General features: G+C 43.8%; 1 protein-coding gene across 1 annotated transcript in view; it reads left to right on the top strand.

Annotated features, from left to right (window-relative positions):
• Positions 1-1,441: 1,441 nt before the first annotated feature.
• The window catches only part of LOC309552753 (T-cell immunoglobulin and mucin domain-containing protein 4-like), a gene marked incomplete at its 3' end in the record, with an annotated part of 146,643 nt that continues 126,273 nt past the window's right edge, over positions 1,442-21,811 (top strand). The window contains exon 1 of the mRNA XM_082253669.1: positions 1,442-1,492. Within this exon, the coding sequence (XP_082109795.1) occupies positions 1,444-1,492 (49 nt within the window). The 5' untranslated portion in view covers positions 1,442-1,443. The remainder of the gene's footprint in view (positions 1,493-21,811) is intronic.

Raw genomic sequence — 21,811 nt, 5'->3', positions numbered from 1 at the left:
TTCTGGGTGTGACGCGCCTGCGCACACCCCGCTCGATGATGTTGACGTCTTCCGGTCTCACGGGCGATGACGCTCTTCCTCTTCCATCAACCGCGTCACCCGGTCCGCGACCTCCGTCCCTTCCGGTCGCATCTCGCGATGTCATCCCGGTCTGTCACCGCCCGACGAGTCTTCGGGTCCCACGACGAGCGGCAGCTCCAGGCACCTCCGGAGCCAATCTTCGCCCCGTCTTCACCGGCGCGCTCTATCAATCTTCGGAGCAGGCTCATCTTCACTGGGCGCTGGAACCGGTGAGTAGATCTTCAATCCCTTCCCGACGAACCGCTGGGCCGAAGTCTTCTTCTCTTGACCGACACCGCTGGGCAAGCTTCTATCCTCTTCGGAACAAGAGCGGAGCTGTCTTCTTCCGACTCCGGGAGAGAAGCTCCGGAGTATCTTCTTCCGTGACAGGATGCGCTGCGCTGTATGCTCTACCACTTCACAGAAACCGCTGAGTTGTCTTCTTTCTTCTTCTTCTGTGCAGACGATGTGGAGAATCCGTCTGTGAGGGGACCCCTTAAATGGCTTAGCTGGAGACCCCTTGACCAATCAAAATCCTGACCTCCCAGCGGGAAAAACAGGATAAAACAGGTAAGGGGCTTATTCTCCCCAGTTACTCGGGCAGCTACTGTTACAACTATTAACCAATCAGCTTAAACTAATAGCTGACAGGCGAAAACTGCCTAACAACTAAGTCTGCATCTATCCTGACTGTATATTAACCCTTACCTGCCACTGCCCCATAAACAAAATGGGCTATTGAGCCCCTTTTCTTTTTATTCTGTGACAATCTGAGGATATCTAGACATTTTCCAATAAAAGTTTGCATGATTTTACATAAAAACCTCTAAAAAGAGAGTGGAATCCTTCACTGAATCTGTACTTATTATGGAGCCGCCCTGGGACTGTTCAGGCACAGAAGTAATTGGATTGACAGTGGGTAATCTTATCTCTTGTGTCAGGGATCTCCAAACTATGGCCCTCCAGTTGTTGCGGAACTACACGTCCCATGAGGCATTGTAAAACTCTGACATACACAGACATGACTAGGCATGATGGGAATTGTAGTTCCTGAACAACTCAAGGGCCATAGTTTGAAGACCCCTGTAATAAATGAACAATAGTAACAAAGGTACATAAGACACAACTTTGACTAAAAGATAACTGCACACAAAACTAAATTTTTTTTTTCCTGAGTGTCCCATCAAGATTTTATACATGTCCATTTTACCTGAATAGGCCTGATTGACATCTTAGATAATGTCCTGAGACATTATGATTTTACAGCATGTAACCTTTTCAAAATGAAGGGAATTGTTCCTCTTTTTACCATGTATGTGGCGCAGTGATAACAAAGATCAGTGTACAGCACACAGCAGAGTAAGATATCATTCATATTACACCATGTCTCTACACACGCTCCGGCTGGCTCTATTACTGCTCTTCACCCAAGGTAAGAACAAGGTTGTTTTATTTAATCCAAAATATATTTTTATGCAGAGGTTTGATGAAACTTTGCAAATATTAGTTAGAGCATTCAGTTTTGAAACCATAGAGATGTAATGATGCCCTGGGGTCTTTTCCAAATAGTTGCCCTGCAGCCAGGCACACGGTCATAGTCACTCTTTGAATCAATGAACAGTCCAGGGGTATTCTTTTTGGTGTTTTTAATTTTGGGCAAGGATAGGGATGGGAAAATTGAGTGGGATACTCCAGAACTATGTACAAATAGGCGGACACTTTCTCTTCTATAGAACTATCAGCCATTCAGCCAAGTCCTTGCACAAGTAAAGAAAATAGACAAAGTGTTGTAGCAGTCACTTGAGATTACCTCTTCTGGACCAGGGCTTTTTCTGACACTTGTTATTTACAAGTATTTTTTTTTTTTTGCTAGAAAATTACTTAGAACCCCAAATATTATATATATTTTTTTTAGCAGAGCCAGAGACCCTAGAGAAAAAAATGGAGATCGTTCCAATATTTTTTTATTACACCGTATTTGTGCAGCAGTCTTACAAACGCAATTTTTTGGGGAAGAAAATCACTTTTTTTAATTACAAAAATAAGAAAACAGTAAAGTTAACCCAATATTTTTCTATAATGTGAAAGATAATGTTACGCCGAGTAAATAGATACCCAACATGTCATGCTTCAAAATTGTGCACGCTCGTGGAATGGCGACAAATATTGGTACTTAAAAATTCCCATAGGCGGCACCTTACAAATTTCTACAGGTTACCAGTTTAGAGTTACAGAGAAGGTCTAGGGCTCAAATGAATGTTCTTGCTCTAGCGATCGCAGCGATACCTCACATGTGTCTGTAGTGTGAACTAGAGATCGACCGATTATCGGCAACACCGATATATCAGGGACCGATATGCACTTTCCCCGATATATCTGTATTGGCCTTTGGATTTACAGATATTGCTGAAATTTTCTTGATGTCATTGCATATCTTGCGCGCACACGTTCTGACTTCTAACACCGCCTCCCACGCTTGCGCGGCCATTTCACAGCGCGCTGCACAGACCGCCTCCCACAGCGCCTCGTGTTACAGTCAGCTGCAGTCCGGTCTGGTCACGGTGCCAGCCATCCATCCACCCACAGGCCCTGGCCTCAGCCACCCACCACAGGGTGCCATCCGCCAGCCATCCGACCTACAGCAACAGAACCGGCCAGCATCCAGCCACCCAGCCCACAACAGGGTTCCAGCGAGCAAGCAACCAGCCACCCAGATGACACCAAGCCAGCCACCCGCCATCGTGACCAGTGACCACACAGTGTTTCAGCAAGCCAGCTACCCACAACAGGCCAGGGTGAGTGAGTGAGTGAGTGAGTGAGTGACACCATGCCAGCCACCCACATAACAACAGGGTGACCCCAAGCCAGCCCCCCACCACAGTGTTTCAGCAAGCCAGCCACCCACCAGTGTTCCAGAAAGCCAGTCACCCACCACAGTGTTCCTGCAAGCGGGCCACCCATAACAGGGTGACACCAAGCCAGCCAGCCAGCCACCACAGACTGTTCCTGAAAGCCAGCCACCCATAACAGGGTGGCACTAAGCCAGCCAACCAGCCACCACAGACTGTTCCTGAAAGCCAGCCACCAATAACAGGGTGACACCAAGCCAGCCAGCCACCACACTGTTCCTCAAAGCCAGCCACCCATAACAGGGTGACACCAAGCCAGCCAGCCACCACAGTGTTCCTGCAAGCCAGCCACCCATAACACGGTGACACCAAGCCAGCCAACCAGCCACCACACGTTTCCTGAAAGCCAGCCACCCATAACAGGGTGACACCAAGCCAGCCAGCCAGCTACCACAGTGTTCCTGCAAGCCAGCCACCCATAACAGGGTGACACCAAGCCAGCCAACCAGCCACCACAGACTGTTCCTAAAAGCCAGCCACTCACAACAGGGTGACACCAAGCCAGCCAACCAGCCACCACACTTTTCCTGAAAGCCAGCCACCCATAACAGGGTGACACCAAGCCAGCCAACCAGCCACCACAGACTGTTCCTAAAAGCCAGCCACTCATAACAGGGTGACACCAAGCCAGCCAACCAGCCACCGCAGACTGTTCCTAAGAGCCAGCCACCAATAACAGGGTGACACCAGTCACTAAGCCAGCCAGTCACCCATAACAGGGTGACACCAAGCCAGCCAACCAGCCACCACAGACTGTTCCTGAAACTGAAAGCCAGCCACCAATAACAGGGTGACACCAGTCACCAAGCCAGCCAGCCACCCATAACAGGGTGACACCAAGCCAGCCAGCCAGCCACCACAGTGTTCCTGCAAGCCAGCCATCCAGAACAGGGTGACGTATGCCGGCAAGCAAGCCACCCACAACAGGGTGACACCAAGCCAGCCACACTGCCAGGCGTCAGCTACCAACCCACAACTGGGTGGCAGCAAGCAACCCACACTGCCAGGCGTCAGCCACCAACCCACACAACAGGGTGCCAGCAAGCAACCCACACTTAAAAAAACAGGAAGATCCTGCGCTAAGTAAATAGTGAAAATATTGATAATGTGAAGCAGCTAGTACAGTTGATCTATATAAATCAAAAATCATGGAAAGCAAATAGTGCAGCGCTATCGTGAAAAATTATGAGCATAAATATGAAAACATATAATAATAAATTGTGCAAAAAGTTGATTGATACACAAATTAAAAGATGGTGCAACACTGGCATGATAAAGTGTAAACCATATAGTGCATAAATTAATAATCATCAAACGTGTATGCAGAGTGAACAAAAGTCCAAAAAAATAGTCATAAATGAATATACAGGTCCCAGAGTGGACAGTGGTAGAGAGGAGGCTTGAGTCCCAAGGAGATTTTACAGCAGGAATACACCCGTGACAAATGTATAAATAGGCTGCTTACCAGAAGCCACAGCCCCCAAATTAATGGTCAGGCCACACACACTTAAGATGTAAATTCAGTATGTTCCTTCCCTTGGAACCCTGGGCAAGGAATCTATCTCCACCAAATCTTGTGTGTCACAACTCCAGGCACATGAACATCCAATGTATGGGGAGGAAACAAGAAGACCCATAGCGTAATCCAGTAAGATTTAAAACAGCAAAGATTTATTCAATGTTGCACTTACATTTAGAAGGTGAAACAATCGCATCAGTGAATCATATAAAATCCGCAGCGTCCCGCGTGTACTAAAAAAGCCAGGCGTCTAGGGGACGTGGTAGTTGAGCGTCAGGTACCGCCCGACCGGTTTCGTCATACGTGACGTCGTCCGGGGCGTGGTTACCGGACGCTACCAACACGCCTTTATATCCCCCAGAGGCGGTAACGCCTCCACATCTTTGGCCTATCTCGGCAAGTAAGGGCGGAAGTGTCACAGCAGCACCATTTACCTTAAGGGCAGGCCCCGCTTTTGATGAGAAAAGGAAGAAGAAAAAGGGGCCACAGTCCACAGAAAACAAAAAATACAAATAACGGAGGAAGTGCTTACCCATTAATAGAGAAGCATACGGAAAAATTTGGATGAATCAAATCTGTCAGTATTACACCGATATATAGAGAGACACTACCACTGGTGGAAAATTAAAAATTATTATAAATAAAATGAATCTACACTCTCCGTTTGACGGATACTGTATATATATATTATCAGATACAAATTAAAAATAATGGAGAATAAGGATAAAATTATAATGGATGAAATTATATTATCAAAGTAGTGTACTCCATCTAGAGGTAAATTTGTGTAGTGACTCGATATCATATTCTGCCACCATTGTAACATAATCCAATTATAAAAAATATAAAGGTGAATGCTGTGACACCCCCTAATATCAATAGAAAACTATACAACATATAAAAATATACAATTTAGGTGTACAATATACAATATAAAAGTACATCTATATGGCCCCTAAACTAAAATATCCGTAAAAAAGTACATAGAAATACAAGACAAAAAAAGGATATATTTTAACTATTATTGATGAAACAGTTAATGTCCCATTCAACGTTTAATCCATAGGGGACATACGTTTTGAGAATGTATATCCACCGTGTTTCAGCACGGGATAATTATCTTTTTACATTTGCTCCTCGCCAGATGGGAATATAGCGGTCAAAGGCTACAAAAAAAGTATTTTTGGGATTCCTCCGGTGGCATATGTCAAAGTGTTTCGAAACACTATGGCCAGGAAATCCCTTACGAATGTTGGCTACATGCTCTCCCATGCGTATTTGCATGGTGCGCAAAGTACGACCAATGTACTGTTTGCCGCAACTACATTGGAGCATGTAGACAACATTCGGTGTGGAACAAGTAATGAAGGAATTGATAGAGTATTCCCAACCCACACTGCCAAGCATCAGTCACCAACCCACACTGCCAGGCATCAGCCACCAACCCACAACAGGGTGCTAGCAAGCAACCCACACTGCCAGGTGTCAGCCACCAACCCACAACAGGGTGCCAGCAAGCAACCCACACTGCCAGGTGTCAGCCACCAACCCAACAGGGTGCCAGTGCCAGCAGCAGCAGCAACTTCAGCAAGCCATTTCTTTAATCTTTTTTGTGCCTTTCAAATTGAAATGGAGATGGATGAGGAGAGAAAGAGTAAAAGTGTGGTCTGGGACTATTTCTCGTCTCAACCTTCTCCAGGAAAAGCAGCAGTGTGCAACACATATACAAACATAAGCATGGGATCAGTAAAAAACAAAAATACGTCAAATCTTTGGGCCTATTCCACCGCCCATTCCTCATCTACGGCCGCACGGTCCTTCTGTGAGGTATGCGGTTCACAGTAGCCACACTCTGATTCAGCCCCCGGATTGGTTTAGGCCGCTGGCAGCTTCAACAATGGGTACACAGTGAATTAGGAAGGACGCCGGGTCATGACACTCCACTTTTTGCTTTTATGTAAGTCTTGATATGAGCTTAATAAATTTGTTATTACTGCTTCACTGAGTGGCGCCTTCTCTTTACTCTGCTTACATGTGGGATCTCGCGTCGGCCCTGTAAGAGCTGCCCTCAATGATAGCACTAACACTGTGCTTTTGGAACATTCACCATCAGTCTGGTTAACATTAGGGATTATCGAACTTTTGAAAAGTTCGGTTCGGCCAGAACATCCGAACTTCCCGAAAGTTCGGCCCGGATTTCCGAACCCCATTGAAATCAATGGGACCCGAACTTCGGTAATCAAAAAACACCATTTTTAAGCCCTAAAACCCAATAAATGCCCCTAAAAAGTGCCTAGGGTTCTGGGTCAAGCCCCATTAACTATTAATCACACAAAAAAAGTTCTTAAAAATTGTCATTTTTGATAAAAAAGCCAATTATTGAAAAAATTAAAAAAGAGATTTTTTGATTTTTACTTTGGATTTAGTATCTGGGGGGTCTAAAAGGGGTGCATGTGAAGTTTCAGCTCTGTAGCATGTCCAGAACCATGAAAAAAAAAAGACAATTTTTCAGTAGAACAGTGATGTGGTTCGGGAGCCTCCTTTAACACCTATATGATCTTTTTTTTGGGGTTCTGGACATGCTACAGAGCTGAAACTTCACAGGTACGCCTTTTAGACCCCCCAGACACAAAATCACACAAAAAATGCCAGCAAAAACACACCTGGGCATTTTTTTTTTTTGATGCTAGCGTTTTTTTTGGCATTTTTTGGGGTTCTTTTGAGGCAGGCAAAACATCTGAACTTGTGTATAGTGGTACTGTGCACAAGTTCAGATGTTTTGCCTGCCTCCAAAACCCCCCAAAAAATGCCAGCAAAAACACACCTGGGCATTTTTTTATTTGACGCTAGCGTTTTTTTTGGCATTTTTTGGGGTTATTTTGAGGCAGGCAAAACATCTGAACTTGTGTATAGTGGTACTGTGCACAAGTTCTGATGTTTTGCCTGCCTCCAAAACCCCCCAAAAAATGGCAGCAAAAACACACCTGGGCATTTTTTTTTTTTTTTTTTTGAAGCTAGCGTTTTTTTTGGCATTATTTGGGGTTCTTTTGAGGCAGGCAAAACATCTGAACTTGTGTATAGTGGTACTGTGCACAAGTTCTGATGTTTTGCCTGCCTCCAAAACCCCCCAAAAAATGCCAGCAAAAACACACCTGGGCATTTTTTTATTTGACGCTAGCGTTTTTTTTTTGGCATGTTTTGGGGTTCTTTTGAGGCAGGCAAAACATCTGAACATGTGTATAGGGTGTATATATAGACATATATGTCTGAATATATACCCCTAGACATATATAGGTGTGATAGTAGCAGAAATATATTACTGTAAATGATTTCATTAGCGCAAGCATTTATTTCTGCTACTATCACACCTATATATGTCTAGGGGTATATATTCAGACATATATGTCTATATATACACCCTATACACATGTTCAGATGTCATGTCTGACATCAAACATGTCCTCAAAAAATGCAATGGCAGTGGCAACACCTGCAGCATAAAAAATGCTGGCTGGTGAGCCATACTCCAGTTCAGAAGCTATTCAGAGAAATGATCATTTCTCTATAGCGGTCACCCTGCTATGGAAGGGTTTGGTCACCCTGCCATAGCAGTCAGTGTCAGTTCACCATACACTACATTACGGTCACCCTGATATGGAAGGGTTTGGTCACCCTGCCATAGCAGTCAGTGTCAGTTCACCCTACACTACATTACGGTCACCCTGATATGGAAGGGTTTGGTCACCCTGCCATAGCAGTCAGTTAACCCTACACTACATTACGGTCACCCTGACACTTCACACTTTCCCTACAGAAACTAAATTTTTGAAGCTAACTTAAGTGTAAAGGAGCACTCTAACTACACTAGATATCCCTTTCCTCACCCTAATAAATGCTAAATGACACTTTTAAAGTAAAATTAACAGAACTGCTTCCACTCTCTTCCATGTCCAGTATAACAATGCTGGGAATATGGCGGGGCGATCTTATATACTGGGGGGCGTATTCACTAATGATTGGTCTAGGGACCCCCTAGTCACTCCAATCACATTCCTAGCATTCTCCTGCCCCCTCAATTGGCTTTTGCTAATGGTTCTGGTCCAATCACGGGCTTTTAAAGCCCATTTCCTGAACCATTGCATTTTGGGCGGTTCTGGTTGCCGAATTCCGAACTTTTTGGGCAAAAAGTTCTAAATTTGGCCGAACCTCGAACACCCGATGTTCGGGCCGAACCGATGGTCGACCCGAACCGTTCGATCATCCCTAGTTAACATCTCACCTATCAAGACTGTCTGGAACAAAGGACCCAGCAAGAGCACCCATTATTTTTCCTTTTGCAAAAGGTCATTGACAAAGTAAAGGCTATGCTGCAACCAGAGAATGCTGGCAACTCACTCTCATTCACGACAGACTGCTGATCACAAACAGAGTCAGAGTCACTAATGATTCCTACATGCCACTTCATTGACAGCGGATGGACAAAAAGGCAATTGGTGTTGAATACAAAAGTGATGCAAAGATCCCACAATGAGTACAGTAGAGAAATGTTTCTAGGCATGCTTGAAGAATGTGGAAGCAACAAAGACCGAGTGATGCTTGCGCAACTTCGAGACAGTGGAGTAAACATGCCGAAAGGAATGAGGCTTGCTGATATGTCAGACCTCTGTGTCATGGCACACAACACCCTCCAACTTTCAAATGATGGTCTGTCAAGCTTTGATTGATATGTTTTGAGAAACATGAAGAGATTAAAAATGTTGTGCTTGCAAGTCTTTTGAATCCTCGATACAAGAACCATGCTTTCTCTTCTGACGATGTATTGGCTAAGGCGAAACAATGGCTGACAGAAGATATTCAACAGGAGGTGCAGGAGGTTCCTGCCGAGAAGTCCAGAACACTATTTTTATGAAGAGCAGCATGCTGAAAAAACAGACAAATGTCCAAAATACATTAACGAACAGAAGAGCATCTTTTTCATAGTGGTCGAATTTATCAGGACATTTTCAGTGTTTTATTGGGGCCTCATGCGGAGGATTCAATTTCTTCTGAATCTGCAACTATGAGTCTGGATGATGAACTTAATCTCTATTTGAAAGAAGCAGTAATTGCCAGAAGAAGTCATCCTCTTCAGTGGTGGAGAGAAAATGAGGCACGCTACAAAAGACTTGCTTCCCATACTAGAAGATACCTCTCTCTCTCTCTGCTCCCCTGTCCTCCACTCCTCCTGAGCATGTTCATGAAGTGGCAGCATTGTATGAAGAAAACAGAAGACCTTTAACAGATGACCATGGACACACTGAAATGTTCTGCTTTCTGTATTATAATATTGTTCTACTTAACTGGGAGTATTGAAAAGGGTAGTGTCCACTCCACTCCAATCCACTGTCTATCTTTTGTCTAGATTTTATTTCTAGCAGTTTTGCACTGACTGCTGTAGTTGCAGTGAGTGCCCTACTGCAGAGGTAACTCCAATCCAATCCACTGTCTAGCTGTTGCCTAGCTTTTTTTTAGCAGTTTTGCACTGACTGCAGTAGTTGCAGTGAGTGTCCTACTACTAAGAGTCCAATCCAATCCAATGTGTTGCTGTTGCCTAACTTTTTTTCTAGCAGTTTTGCACTGACTGCTGTAGTTGCAGTGAGTGCCCTACTGCTAAAAATGCAATACAATGGTAGCTGTTGCCTAGCTTTTTTTCTAGCAGTTTTGCACTGACTGTTGTAATTTCAGTGAGTACCATACTGCACACAGAGTTAGTCCTCTACTGACTCGAGTCCAATCCACTGTGACCTGTGTATCTGTTGCCTTGCTCTTTTTCTAGCAGTTTTGCACTGACTGCACTGCAGTAACATATTGCCGTGTGTGAGTCCACTACTGCAGCACTTTATTATGCATTAATGCACAGTCAGATGATGTGAAATGCAAAGCAAATGTCCCTGCAATTGAAGTTTTCCTATCAGTTTTTATGCAGTTAAGGTGTGAAGAATGAGCACTTAATGTTAAAAATATTAATAAATAAAGATTAACATGTTTATTAAGAGATTTGTGTAGAATTTTGTGTTTTTTTGGGAAAATTTTACATGTGTGAAAATATCGGGCAATATCAGCCGATACCGATGTGCGATCGGCAAAATATCGGTATCGGTATCGACAATGAAAAACCGATATCGGTCAATCACTAGCTTGAACACCGTTTACATATGTGGGTGTGTCTTGCGTATGCGTTTGCATCTGCGCGCGAGCTAACGGGGACGGATGCGCTTTAATTTTTTTTTCCTATTTATTTTATCTTTTATTTTTACACTGTTTTAAAAAAATGTGATCACTTTTATTCTTATTACAAGGAATGTAAACATCCCTTGTAATAGAAATAAGCATGGCATGACCTCTTTAATGTGAGATCTGGGGTCAAAAAGTCCTCAGATCCAGAGATGAGGGACTTGAGTCAGGTGACTTGACTTGAGTCAGACTTAAGTCACCAGTTTGAGGACTTGAGACTTGCTTGACTAAAATTAATAAAAGACACAACATGACTTTGACTTGGTATAAATACCTCAGTGTGTTCTGATTTTTAGGACACTGGCTGTTTAACAATGGAAATGCTTAACCACTTTACCACCGGAGGATTTTGCTGTCTTACGTCCAGGCCACTTTTTGCGATTCGGCGCTGTGCGACTTTAACTGACAATTGCGCGGTCGTACGACACCGTACCCAAACAAATTTTACGTAATTTTTTTTCCACAAACAGAGCTTTCTTTTGGTGGTATTTGATCACCTGTGCGATTTTTACTTTTTGCGCTATAAACAAAAAAAGAGCGTTTATTTTGAAAAAATAACAATATTTTTAACATTTTTTTATATGAAATTCCCTCCCAAAAAAAATGTAAAAATCTAAATTTTTTTACATTTTTGGCCAATTTGTTTTCTGCTACCTATGTTTTGTAAAAAAAATCACAATAAGCGTATTTTGATTGGTTTGCGCAAAAGTTATTGCGTTTACTAACTAAGGGAAAGATTTCTGTCATTTTTGTGTTTTTTTTTTTAAACGCGTAATGGCGGCAATCTGCAATTTTTTTTGCGGGACTGCGACATTGCGGCGGACAGATCGGACCCTTGACTGACATTTTTGACACTTTTGTGGGTACCAGTGACATTACTGCAGTAATCAGTGCTATATATATGCACTGTTACTGTAAAAATGACACTGGCAGGGAAGGGGTTAATTTTTTTGGAGAGGGAGGGGTTAATGTATGCCTGGTGCTTACTAACGTGTGGGGGGGGGGAGGTGACTGAGTGACACAAGGACAGATCGCATGTTCAGCTATGCTGAACACTGCAATCTGTCACTCCTTGTCACTTAGGAGATCCGCCCGCTCTGTTTACACAAGCGGGCGGATCTCCAAACTAGATTCCCCGACGATCGGGGAAGAGCAGCGGCGATCGCCGCCGCTCCTCCCCTGGCCCGACTCCCGCTGTGACTGAAAACAGCGGGAGCGAACCCCCGGCAGGCGCGCGCGCCGCCCACGAGGGGCGGAGTCCAGCGACATAGGTCTACGTCGCTGGACGATAATGAGCCACATTGCTGCAGTAGCAGCAATGTGAGCAGTGCTAAAGTGGTTAACATGTTTTTAGTGACTGTGGTGTTGAAACATGACCGGACGAAGAATTTTGAGCTGTTTGGGCATTCAAAGTGTTTCTTTAATATGCCAAGAAAAAAGCACGAAACAGTTTTGTTAATGTTGAAAATAAAACAAAACCTTTCCTGACCACTGACTTTTAACTGATTTAAAGGTGAAAATTGGGGTAGATCAGTATTTTGACTTGATTTGTGACTTGACCAAAATAAATGACTTGACTTGACTTGCTTGACTTCTAGCAGGGACTCGACTTGACTCGCTTGCTTTTCGCCACAGTAACTTGGGACTTGCTTGAGACTTGAAGGTTAAGACTTGAGACTTGCTTGTGACATGCACATGTGTGACTTACTCCCATGTCTGCTCAGATCTCACATCTACACTAAAAATGAAAAACAAAAAAAATTGTGAAAAAAAACGGGCTGTTTAGCCACTAGCCGACTGCTCACAGTGATATTACTGCGGCAGTGCGGCTCTCCTGGGTCCAGCGACGTAGACTCCTGCTCTCTCCCGCTGTGTTTAGACACAGCGGGAGTCGGGCCGGAGGAGGAGAGGTGGCGATCGTCAGGGAATGTGTGAGAAGACCCGCCTGCTTATGTAAACAAAGCAGACGGATCTTCTCAGTGACAGATAGGGAGATATCAAAGGATTCAGCAAAGCTGAACCTGCGATCTCTATGTCTCTCTCAGAACCCCCTCACACGTCAGTAAGCATGAGGCATACATTTAACCCCCTTGATCACCAACAGTGTTAACCCCTTCCCTGCCAGTGTCATTATTACAGTAACAGTGCATATTTATAGCACTGATTACGGTAGTAATGTCACTGGTCCCCCCATAAAGGTCAAAAATGTTAGTTAGGGGTCCGATCTGTCCGCCGCAATGTCGCAGTCCCACAAAAAAAAAAAATCGCAGATCGCCGCCATTACCAATACAAAAAAAAAAATAATAAAAATGACTTAAATCTTTCCCGTAGTTAGTAAACACGATAACTTTTACGCAAACCAATCAAAATACACTTATTGCGATTTTTTTTTTACCAAAAATATGTAGCAGAAAACAAATTGGCCTAAAATGTTAAAAAATTTTGATTTTTAAATTTTTTGGGGGGGGAATGTTATAGCAGAAAGTGAAAAATATTGTTTTTTTTTTTCAAAATTGTCACTCTTTTTTTGTTTATAGCGCAAAAATTAAAAATGCACAGGTGATCAAATACCACCGAAAGAAAGCTCTATTTTCTGGAAAAAAAGGACATAAATTTAGTTTGGGTACAGCATCGCACGACTGCGTAATTGTCCGTTAAAATAACGCAGTGCCGAATCGCAAAAAAGGGCCTGGTCAGGAAGGGGGTAAAATCTTCGGGACTAAAGTGGTTAAATCCGTTGCTATGAAGCGACCTATAACATTGCTCCGGTCCTCCAAGGCCATAGAGTCAAGTGAGGGCCATCTTGCCCTCACTTGACTTCCTGCCTGAGGGGACAGCAGAGCGGATCGTTTTCCCCGCTACCGGCGGGTCTGGTAAGCGGGGAAAAAGACCAGGAAGGTGCCCCCTCCTGCCGCCCATAAGGGTGATCCCGCAGCGAATCCGCCGCTGGGACCACCCTTATGTTAAAGCGGACCACCCGCAGTTTAAAAAAATACCTGGGTTATGGCAGCTACCTGTTGCCATAACCCTGGTATTTAATGTCAAAGTACCAACGTAAAACTGCAGCGGTTGGTCCGTAAGTGGTTAGTCTTTATGTGTGGACAGTCCAAGTAAAGTCCTTTCATTAAGAATTAGGTAGACTGGGCTCTTCGGGACACTGGACACTTTGTCTCCTTTAAACACAGCTGACTCTCTAGCACCAGGGGGGTTGGCAACAGCACACAGTCTCAAGGATATCTCACAATTGTCTATACTCACAAATGTCTTCAGACGAATGGCTGCCTCCTTCCAATGCCTTCCGTACACGTGTGATACCGAACTGCATCCACAGACGACAGACCCCCAGTCAGCTCCAGCAAAATCCGCTCTCCCAACTGGCCCAGTTGGGACTGTGATGATCAGAAAACACGTGGCATGTGTCCTGGGGGCAATCAGCAACCCCCAGACTGATTTCAGGGTCCAGGTCCAAACTATTTATACATTTTCCCAGCATCCATCTGTGCAATCTTCCAAAAGGGATTGGCTGAGATAGTATAAATATTCATGCTGCCCATTTGTTTACAGGCTGAAGAAAAAATGCCTGAAGCCAAAAACAGCAGCTGTAAAAACATTCAGTGTGCATGAGGCCTTACCCGCAACTCTGCCATCACTGACCTTTTAGACAGTTTTTCGGTTATGAGTAAGCGGCTGTGTGCGCCGTGAAACGCGTTAACCTGGATTACCTGTTCCCTGCACTGTCTGTTCATATTTTGATTTAAAGAATAAAGTACTTCAATTGTTTTCATCTACCTGGGTGCGGTTCCAACACCTTTTTTTTGCTTACCCGCAACTCTGCCATCACTGACCTTTTAGACAGTTTTTACTGCACTAATAAGAAAGAGAGGTATGGGGTTTGGGTTTTTTGTACATTTATACTTACCTAGGTGGATGCAGTATCGGTCCCCCGCAGGCTCTAACACTGACAACCGAGCAGATCTAACACCGCAGATCGCTGGGTTCTCACAGCTCTCTGTTCTGTCCCCCCCCCCCCTTCCTCCCACGCGCTCACTGGTGTGTCGGGCTGTGGAGAGGGTGGGAACGGCTGTCTGCTGAAAACGGGTCACAGCAGTGCAGAACGGACTGCACTCCTGTGATCTTGCTTTGGCTGTACATCTTTAAAACGGAAAAAACAGATCAGTGGGTTGCTGACTGGGGTTTGTGGTTTCTCATAGTGCAACAAGGTATTTCCTCATTCTTTCATTTGCCGTTGACCACTTATATTCTCTAGTGTGAGGTTTGTGCAGATATGTTAGTGCTTTACCAACTGTTTCTTAGTAAAAGCTTCTATTCTGGTTTTTCAGCTTGCTTGGCAGTGTAATGTGTGAATAACCACACCATCAGTTCGCTGCTGTTGCGTAATTAGGACAATTATGTACAGACATCTGAGTTAAGTATTTTTTGCACTTGTCTAGTGATGTGCTGCTAGATGTACCATTCTTTTCTGGGCAGGAGATGAGCTTCATGTTTTTTGGTGCATCCTGCACAGAGCTGTGTTCAGTGGCAGGCATACAGATTCCAACATGGGTTATTGGGATTTGTAAGTAAGGCTTGAGAGAGCGTGAATTAACCTAAACAGTTTTTTACCTGCATTCCCTGCATTAGGTTCTTGCTCCTGTCAGCCAAATCCTGTAAGGGGGCTGGCCAAGCTGATATAAACCTGGCTCGAGTGTACGCCCGCATGAGCACCCCCATAGCAATTGGCTTGCTATAAGGGCATTCAGAGAAGAGGAGGAGTCAAGAGGGCCAGCAAGGGTCCTCAGAAGAATACTATTGTAATACTATTGCACAGAGCAGGTAAGTATTAAGTTTGTTATTTAAATAAAAAAAAAAAAAAAACTTTACAATCACTTTAACCGCTTAAGCCTCGGAGTATTTGGCTGCTCAATGACCAGGCCCTATTTTGCGATTTGGCACCGCGTGACTTTAACGGACAATTGCGCGGTCATGCGACGCTGTACCCAAATTAAATTGATGTCCTTTTTTTCCCACAAACAGAGCTTTCTTTTGGTGGTATTTGATCACCTGTGCGATTTTTATTTTTTGCGCTATAAACAAAAAAGAGCGACAATGTTGAAAATGTAACAATATTTTTCACATTTTGTTAAATGAAATTCTCAAAAAAAAAAAAAAGTAAAAATCTAAATTTTTTAACATCTTAGGCCAATTTGTTTTCTGCTACATATTTTTGGTAAAAAAAAATCACAATAAGCGTATTTTGTACGGTTTGCGCAAAAGTTATTGCGTTTACTAACTACAGGAAAGATTTATGTCTATTTTATTGTTTTTTTTAAACTAGTAATGGCGGCGATCTGCGTTTTTTTTTTTTTTTTGCGGGACTGCGACATTGCGACGGACAGATCCGACCCCTGACTGACATTTTTTACACTTTTGGGAGTACCAGTGACATTACTACAGTAATCAGTGCTATAAATATGCACTGTTACTGTAAAAATGACACTGGTAGGGAAGGGGTTAACTTTACTGGTGATCAAGGGGTTAGGTATGTCCCTAGGGGCGTGATTCTAACTGTGAGGGGGCGTGGCTTGTGATGTAATCACAGAGACATACGATCCTACATAGCAGGATCGCATAGCCTCTGTGATCACTCTAGTGAGAATGACAGACGGCTGTGTTTACATCAGCCATCTGTCTTTCTCCTTCTCCTACAGGAGATTGCGAGTGGCCGGCGGCCATCGGAGCCACCAGTCACACGCGCTGGCTCAGCAGGGAACGAGCAAGGGCCGCGCGCTTGCCCCCTACAGGCTTGTGTGCCTTTCCTGTAAGCGGCTGAGAGCCGCAGTAAAAATACAGGAGGCGGTCGGCAAGTGGTTAAAGGATCTCTTAACCCAAGAAGAAAAATTTAAGGTGGTTCTAAACCTAAACAGTTTTTTCTCTTTCGTTCATTGATGGACACAGCTCCATATCTTCTTTGACCCTTGGGCTATGCTGCTCTCCATAGGAGTAGGGCACTAGGCGGAAAAAGTTTGACTACACCCATAGGGCAGTCCCAGGGGGTATACTACCACTTCCTGTTCTAGCTCTTCAGTTTTTTCTGCCTGGTCAGGAGTAAGGACCTAGTTCCTTGCTGGGATCTCTGGTCCTGGAATTTTTTTTCTTTTTATTTTCTGTTCCTGTGAGAACTACAATCAGTTTGGTTCCTGCGAGAACTACAATCAACTGCCAGACTGGGCGACGCACTAGATATCCTAGATCATTATGGTCTTCCCAGTCTGGCCAGTGAGCATGACCCAACTTTTAGCTCTGCTCTAGGTTGGCCACAACATAGCCCCACTGGACAGAGGCTGGCCGGCGAATGAAACACCTCGCGAGGACGCATAGCCCTGGTCACGACACTGGCTACAACCGGAGTTGCAGTGTACCTCTGGCCCACAGCACCCCCCATTCCAAGATAGGGAGGTGGTCTGCCCGTGGTGCCCATGGTGTGGTAAGTGTTCCCCCCCCCCTGCCCTTGTGGTCTCTCGGGGAGGACATAGGCCCCTCCCTGGGATGGTCATGGTCCCCCAGATTCCCTTCCATCCCCCCAGCTCCTCTAAATAGTCACGGTGGCTTTTTTGCCCCAACCCACCCCCCCCCCTTCCTGGGGGGGTGGATGTGGTTGTTGCTGACCGGGCTGTCCACATTGCACATAGGGGGTTTTGAGCGTGTTCCCTGCTTCCTGAGGGGTTAGTGACTGGGGCAGGGATGTCCTTTGGGCTCCCTGCTTTGGTTATTGGGCTGCGGGGGGGAGTCTCTGGGCAGTCCGTGACAGCAATGATCCTTCGGCCAAAGATATGGTTGATATACTTGTCTGCGGACCAGGCTGTCTAGAAGTCCTTGTGTAATTTTCCCTTTGTGGGGAATTGCCCTGTTCAGAGCCTCCCTGGAAGGACCTTGAAGAAGTGTATATGAGTTTCACTTTTTAAATTGAATTACTGAAATAAATTAACTTTTTCATGATATTCCAATTTTATGAGATGCACCTGTATTTTTAAAAAATGTTGAAAACCATTTATCATTTTTCTTCCACTTCACAATTATGTGCTACTTTGTGTTGGTCTATCACATAAAATTCCAATAAAATCCATTTACGTTTTCGGTTGTAACATGACAAAATGTTGAAAATCTAAATTTCAATTTTTCAATTCACTGTACATATAACCCCCACACACACGCACGCACGCACGCGCATGCGCGCACACACACACACACACACACGCGCACACACACACACAGTGCCATCTACAGAACAGAGGGGGACCTGCGCCTACCTACAAACTTCCACCTGCCGGGGCTGAGGTTTCAGTGTAACCAACACTGTGTTCTCACAGGTAAAGTGTCCTACTAACCAGGAGTCCTGATTTTTGTGGGAAATTCTTCACATTTTAATATTTTTCTTGACAAGTATTTACTGAAACTCTAAAGATATAAGGAAACCGTGATCATTCAGTGGTGTGTGATTAGATGCCAGTTTTCTAGACTGCTTCTGTGGTGGCTGAAGTCAGGTTACTCAGCACTAGAACTTATTTTCAGTATCTTTCAGTAAAGTACAGTTATACACAAAAGATCTTAGTGCAGTAGAGGTAAATGTGTAGACAAGGGGTTAGGTTTAGTAAAAGGTTATGGTTATAGGGAGGGTTAGGTTTACAAGAAGGAATAGTATGAGGGTTGCCCTTAAGATTAGCGATGAGCTTGGGCATGTTTGGATTCTAGTCTGAACCAACTTGAGGGAGCCCTCCAGGAAGCTGTCACTTGACTGGACAGTCATCTGTGTCTAGGCATTCCCCATCCTTCAGCCCCATAGAGGTGTGGCTGCGGGGCGAAGAATGCCTCAGCCACCTATGATTGGCCCAGTATCGTTGATAGCTTCCTGACAGGCTCACTCTGGTGGGTTCAGACTAGGGGCCCAACATGTCCAAACTCATGTCGGGCTACATGTTGGGCTACACGAAAGCTTGGCATGGGGGTTAGTATTTTGGCTATAGTAAGGGTTAGTGTTACACGGATTGTAAGTGTTAGGCTCCATTCACCTATAGGCGTTTGGGCTCACTGGCGATTTTGCCACGATTTTCGTCTGACGATTTGCAGTAAAATCGTGCAAACAGAATCGTGGGACGCCTGACGCCCAAAAGAAGTTCTTGTACTTCTTTTGGGTGACAGGCGTCCATGCGATTCTGTTTGCGCAATTTTACCACAAATTATGGGCGCATGGGCGTCCCGGGACTTGCAATGGTTCGAGATCGCAGGCAGAATCGCGACGATTCTGCCCGCATTCCGAAACGCCTATATGTAAATGGAGCCTGGGGGTTAGAATTATGGCTACAGGGATTTTTTTCTTATTACCTGCATTACAACCTATTCAATATTGGTTCAATTCATGCTTTTTCTGTAAATGCAACATTTTCAATTTCTTACAACGGAAAAAGGGGAAATGGCCCGTGGGACTTTATATGAGGTGTGTAGCAGTGGCTGAAAAGAGGAACTGAAACCAAATGAAATAAATAAAAAAATCGCTTTAAGCGAGTTATAGCTCGCGAAACGCGTCAGTTGAAGACATTCATTTATTATGATATATGTATTTATGGCTATATCGATGAGACTGTGATATATTGTACCACCACAATGCATACATTCTGGGCCACACCATTATGTATTTGATATATTTTTTTTTATCTACTGTAATAAAAGTCCTTTTTTTATTTATTTGGTTTCAGTTCCTCTTTTCAGCCACTGCTACACACCTCATATAAAGTCTCACGGGCCATTTCCCCTTTTTCCGTTGTATGTTTCGGGATGGGAGGTGTGTAACTGATGGTACCAGACCATATACCCCCTTTTGACTTTTAAATTTCTTATGGCGAAACTTAGCCTATTGCAGAATTACAGCAGAAAAATAATTTATTTATTAATGTGATTTCATTATGATCAGTTGTTATATGTAAATCTCTGTTCTTTAAATTGGCAGCAGTGACATCAGATGACCATGTGAGAGGATCAGTATATGATACAGTGACCTTACACTGCAACTATGCCATCAGTGGAGGCACAAACACCATGTGCTGGGGTAAAGGCCCTTGCCCAACGTCCAAGTGTAATGATGTCATTATCTGGACAGATGGCAATAAAGTGACCACGAGTGGATCTAACAGATACCAGTTACTGGGGGCCATAGCACAGGGAAATGTGTCGCTGACCATTAGTGATTTAACTATGGACGATGAAGGAATGTATTGCTGCCGAGTGGAGATCCCTGGATTGAGCAATGATCTCAAAAATAATATATACCTTGAGATACAGGATGGTATGTATTCTGTCCCACCTAAATGTATATTTTCTGTGTTGTATTGAACCAAATAATCAGGTTTCTATTGTTTTGATGTATGTTGACATCTTGTAGTGGTTGAGGGCCACTACAACTTGTTTACTTATGCGATTTGGTAGCCCCCCCCTGTTTAGTTAGTTAAAGTCCAGCTAGACCCTCCCTGCTTCTTCCATGTTCCCTCAGATGGTGTTAGTTCATTGCAGAGACAGGGCTTAGGAAAGTTATTTTACACTTCAAAACACTGGAAAAACATTTTACTACAATTATCTTAACTAAAATTATGTTGAATTCAACGTCTTAGCCTTACTGAAGAGCTAAAGAGTATGTAAACCCAACATTTCAAATTTCTAATATGTGCCTTCTGTACCATTTTCTTTGTATGAGAAAGTACCCAGTTTTCTTTGTATTGCTTCCTTTATGTGAAATCCCTGGTGCTCCTGCCAGTCCCTCTGCTTTCCTATTAAAAACTGAGCATACTACTGTATGCAGGAGAGCACACCGTGGTCAGTGTTCTGGCTTTGCTAAAAGCGAATCCAATCCCCCCGCACAGCCATTCACTGGTGCATCTCCTCCCTGAGCTCCTTATGTAGCTGAGGATATAGGGTCCGTGAACACTTATAAAAAGGGGAAAAATATATTTATAATGTTTTTATATTTATACAAATATTGGTTTGATTTGCATTTTTTAAAATTGATAAAAATATAAACAATTAAAATATGTATTTTTGAAAGCATTCTTTACTTTTGCACAGTACTGTGTGTGAAAAAAAAAAAAAAATATATAAAATATATATATATATATATATATATATATATATATATATATATATATATACACATACAGTGGGTACGGAAAGTATTCAGACCCCCTTAAATTTTTCACTCTTTGTTATATTGCAGCCATTTGCTAAAATCATTTAGGTTCATTCTTCTTCCTCATGAATGTACACATAGCACCCCATACTGACAGAAAAACACAGAATTGTTGACATTGTTGCAGATTTATTAAAAAAGAAAAACTGAAATATCACATGGTCCTAAGTATTCAGACCCTTTGCTCAGTATTTAGTAGAAGCCCCCTTTTGATCTAATACAGCCAGGAGTCTTTTTGGGAAAGATGCAACAAGTCTTTCACACCTGGATTTGGGGATCCTCTGCCATTCCTCCTTGCAGATCCTCTCCAGTTCTGTCAGGTTGGATGGTAAACGTTGGTGGACAGCCATTTTTAGGTCTCTCCAGAGATGCTCAATTGGTTTTAAGTCAGGGCTCTGGCTGGGCCATTCAAGAACAGTCACGGAGTTGTTGTGAAGCCACTCCTTCGTTATTTTAGCTGTGTGCTTAGGGTCATTGTCTTGTTGGAAGGTAAACCTTCGGCCCAGTCTGAGGTCCAGAGCACTCTGGAGAAGGTTTTTGTCCAGGATATCCCTGTACTTGGCCGCATTCATCTTTCCCTCGATTGCAACCAGTCGTCCTGTCCCTGCAGCTGAAAAACACCCCCACAGCATGATGCTGCCACCACCATGCTTCACTGTTGGGACTGTATTGGACAGGTGATGAGCAGTGCCTGGTTTTCTCCACACATACCGCTTAGAATTAAGGCCAAAAAGTTCTATTTTGGTCTCATCAGACCAGAGAATCTTATTTCTCACCATCTTGGAGTCCTTCAGGTGTTTTTTAGCAAACTCCATGCGG

Source organism: Pelophylax lessonae (genome assembly GCF_965119305.1).
Source record: "Pelophylax lessonae genome assembly, chromosome: 4".
Classification (NCBI taxonomy): Eukaryota; Metazoa; Chordata; class Amphibia; order Anura; family Ranidae; genus Pelophylax; species Pelophylax lessonae.
This window is presented reverse-complemented; position numbering and strand designations above follow the sequence as displayed.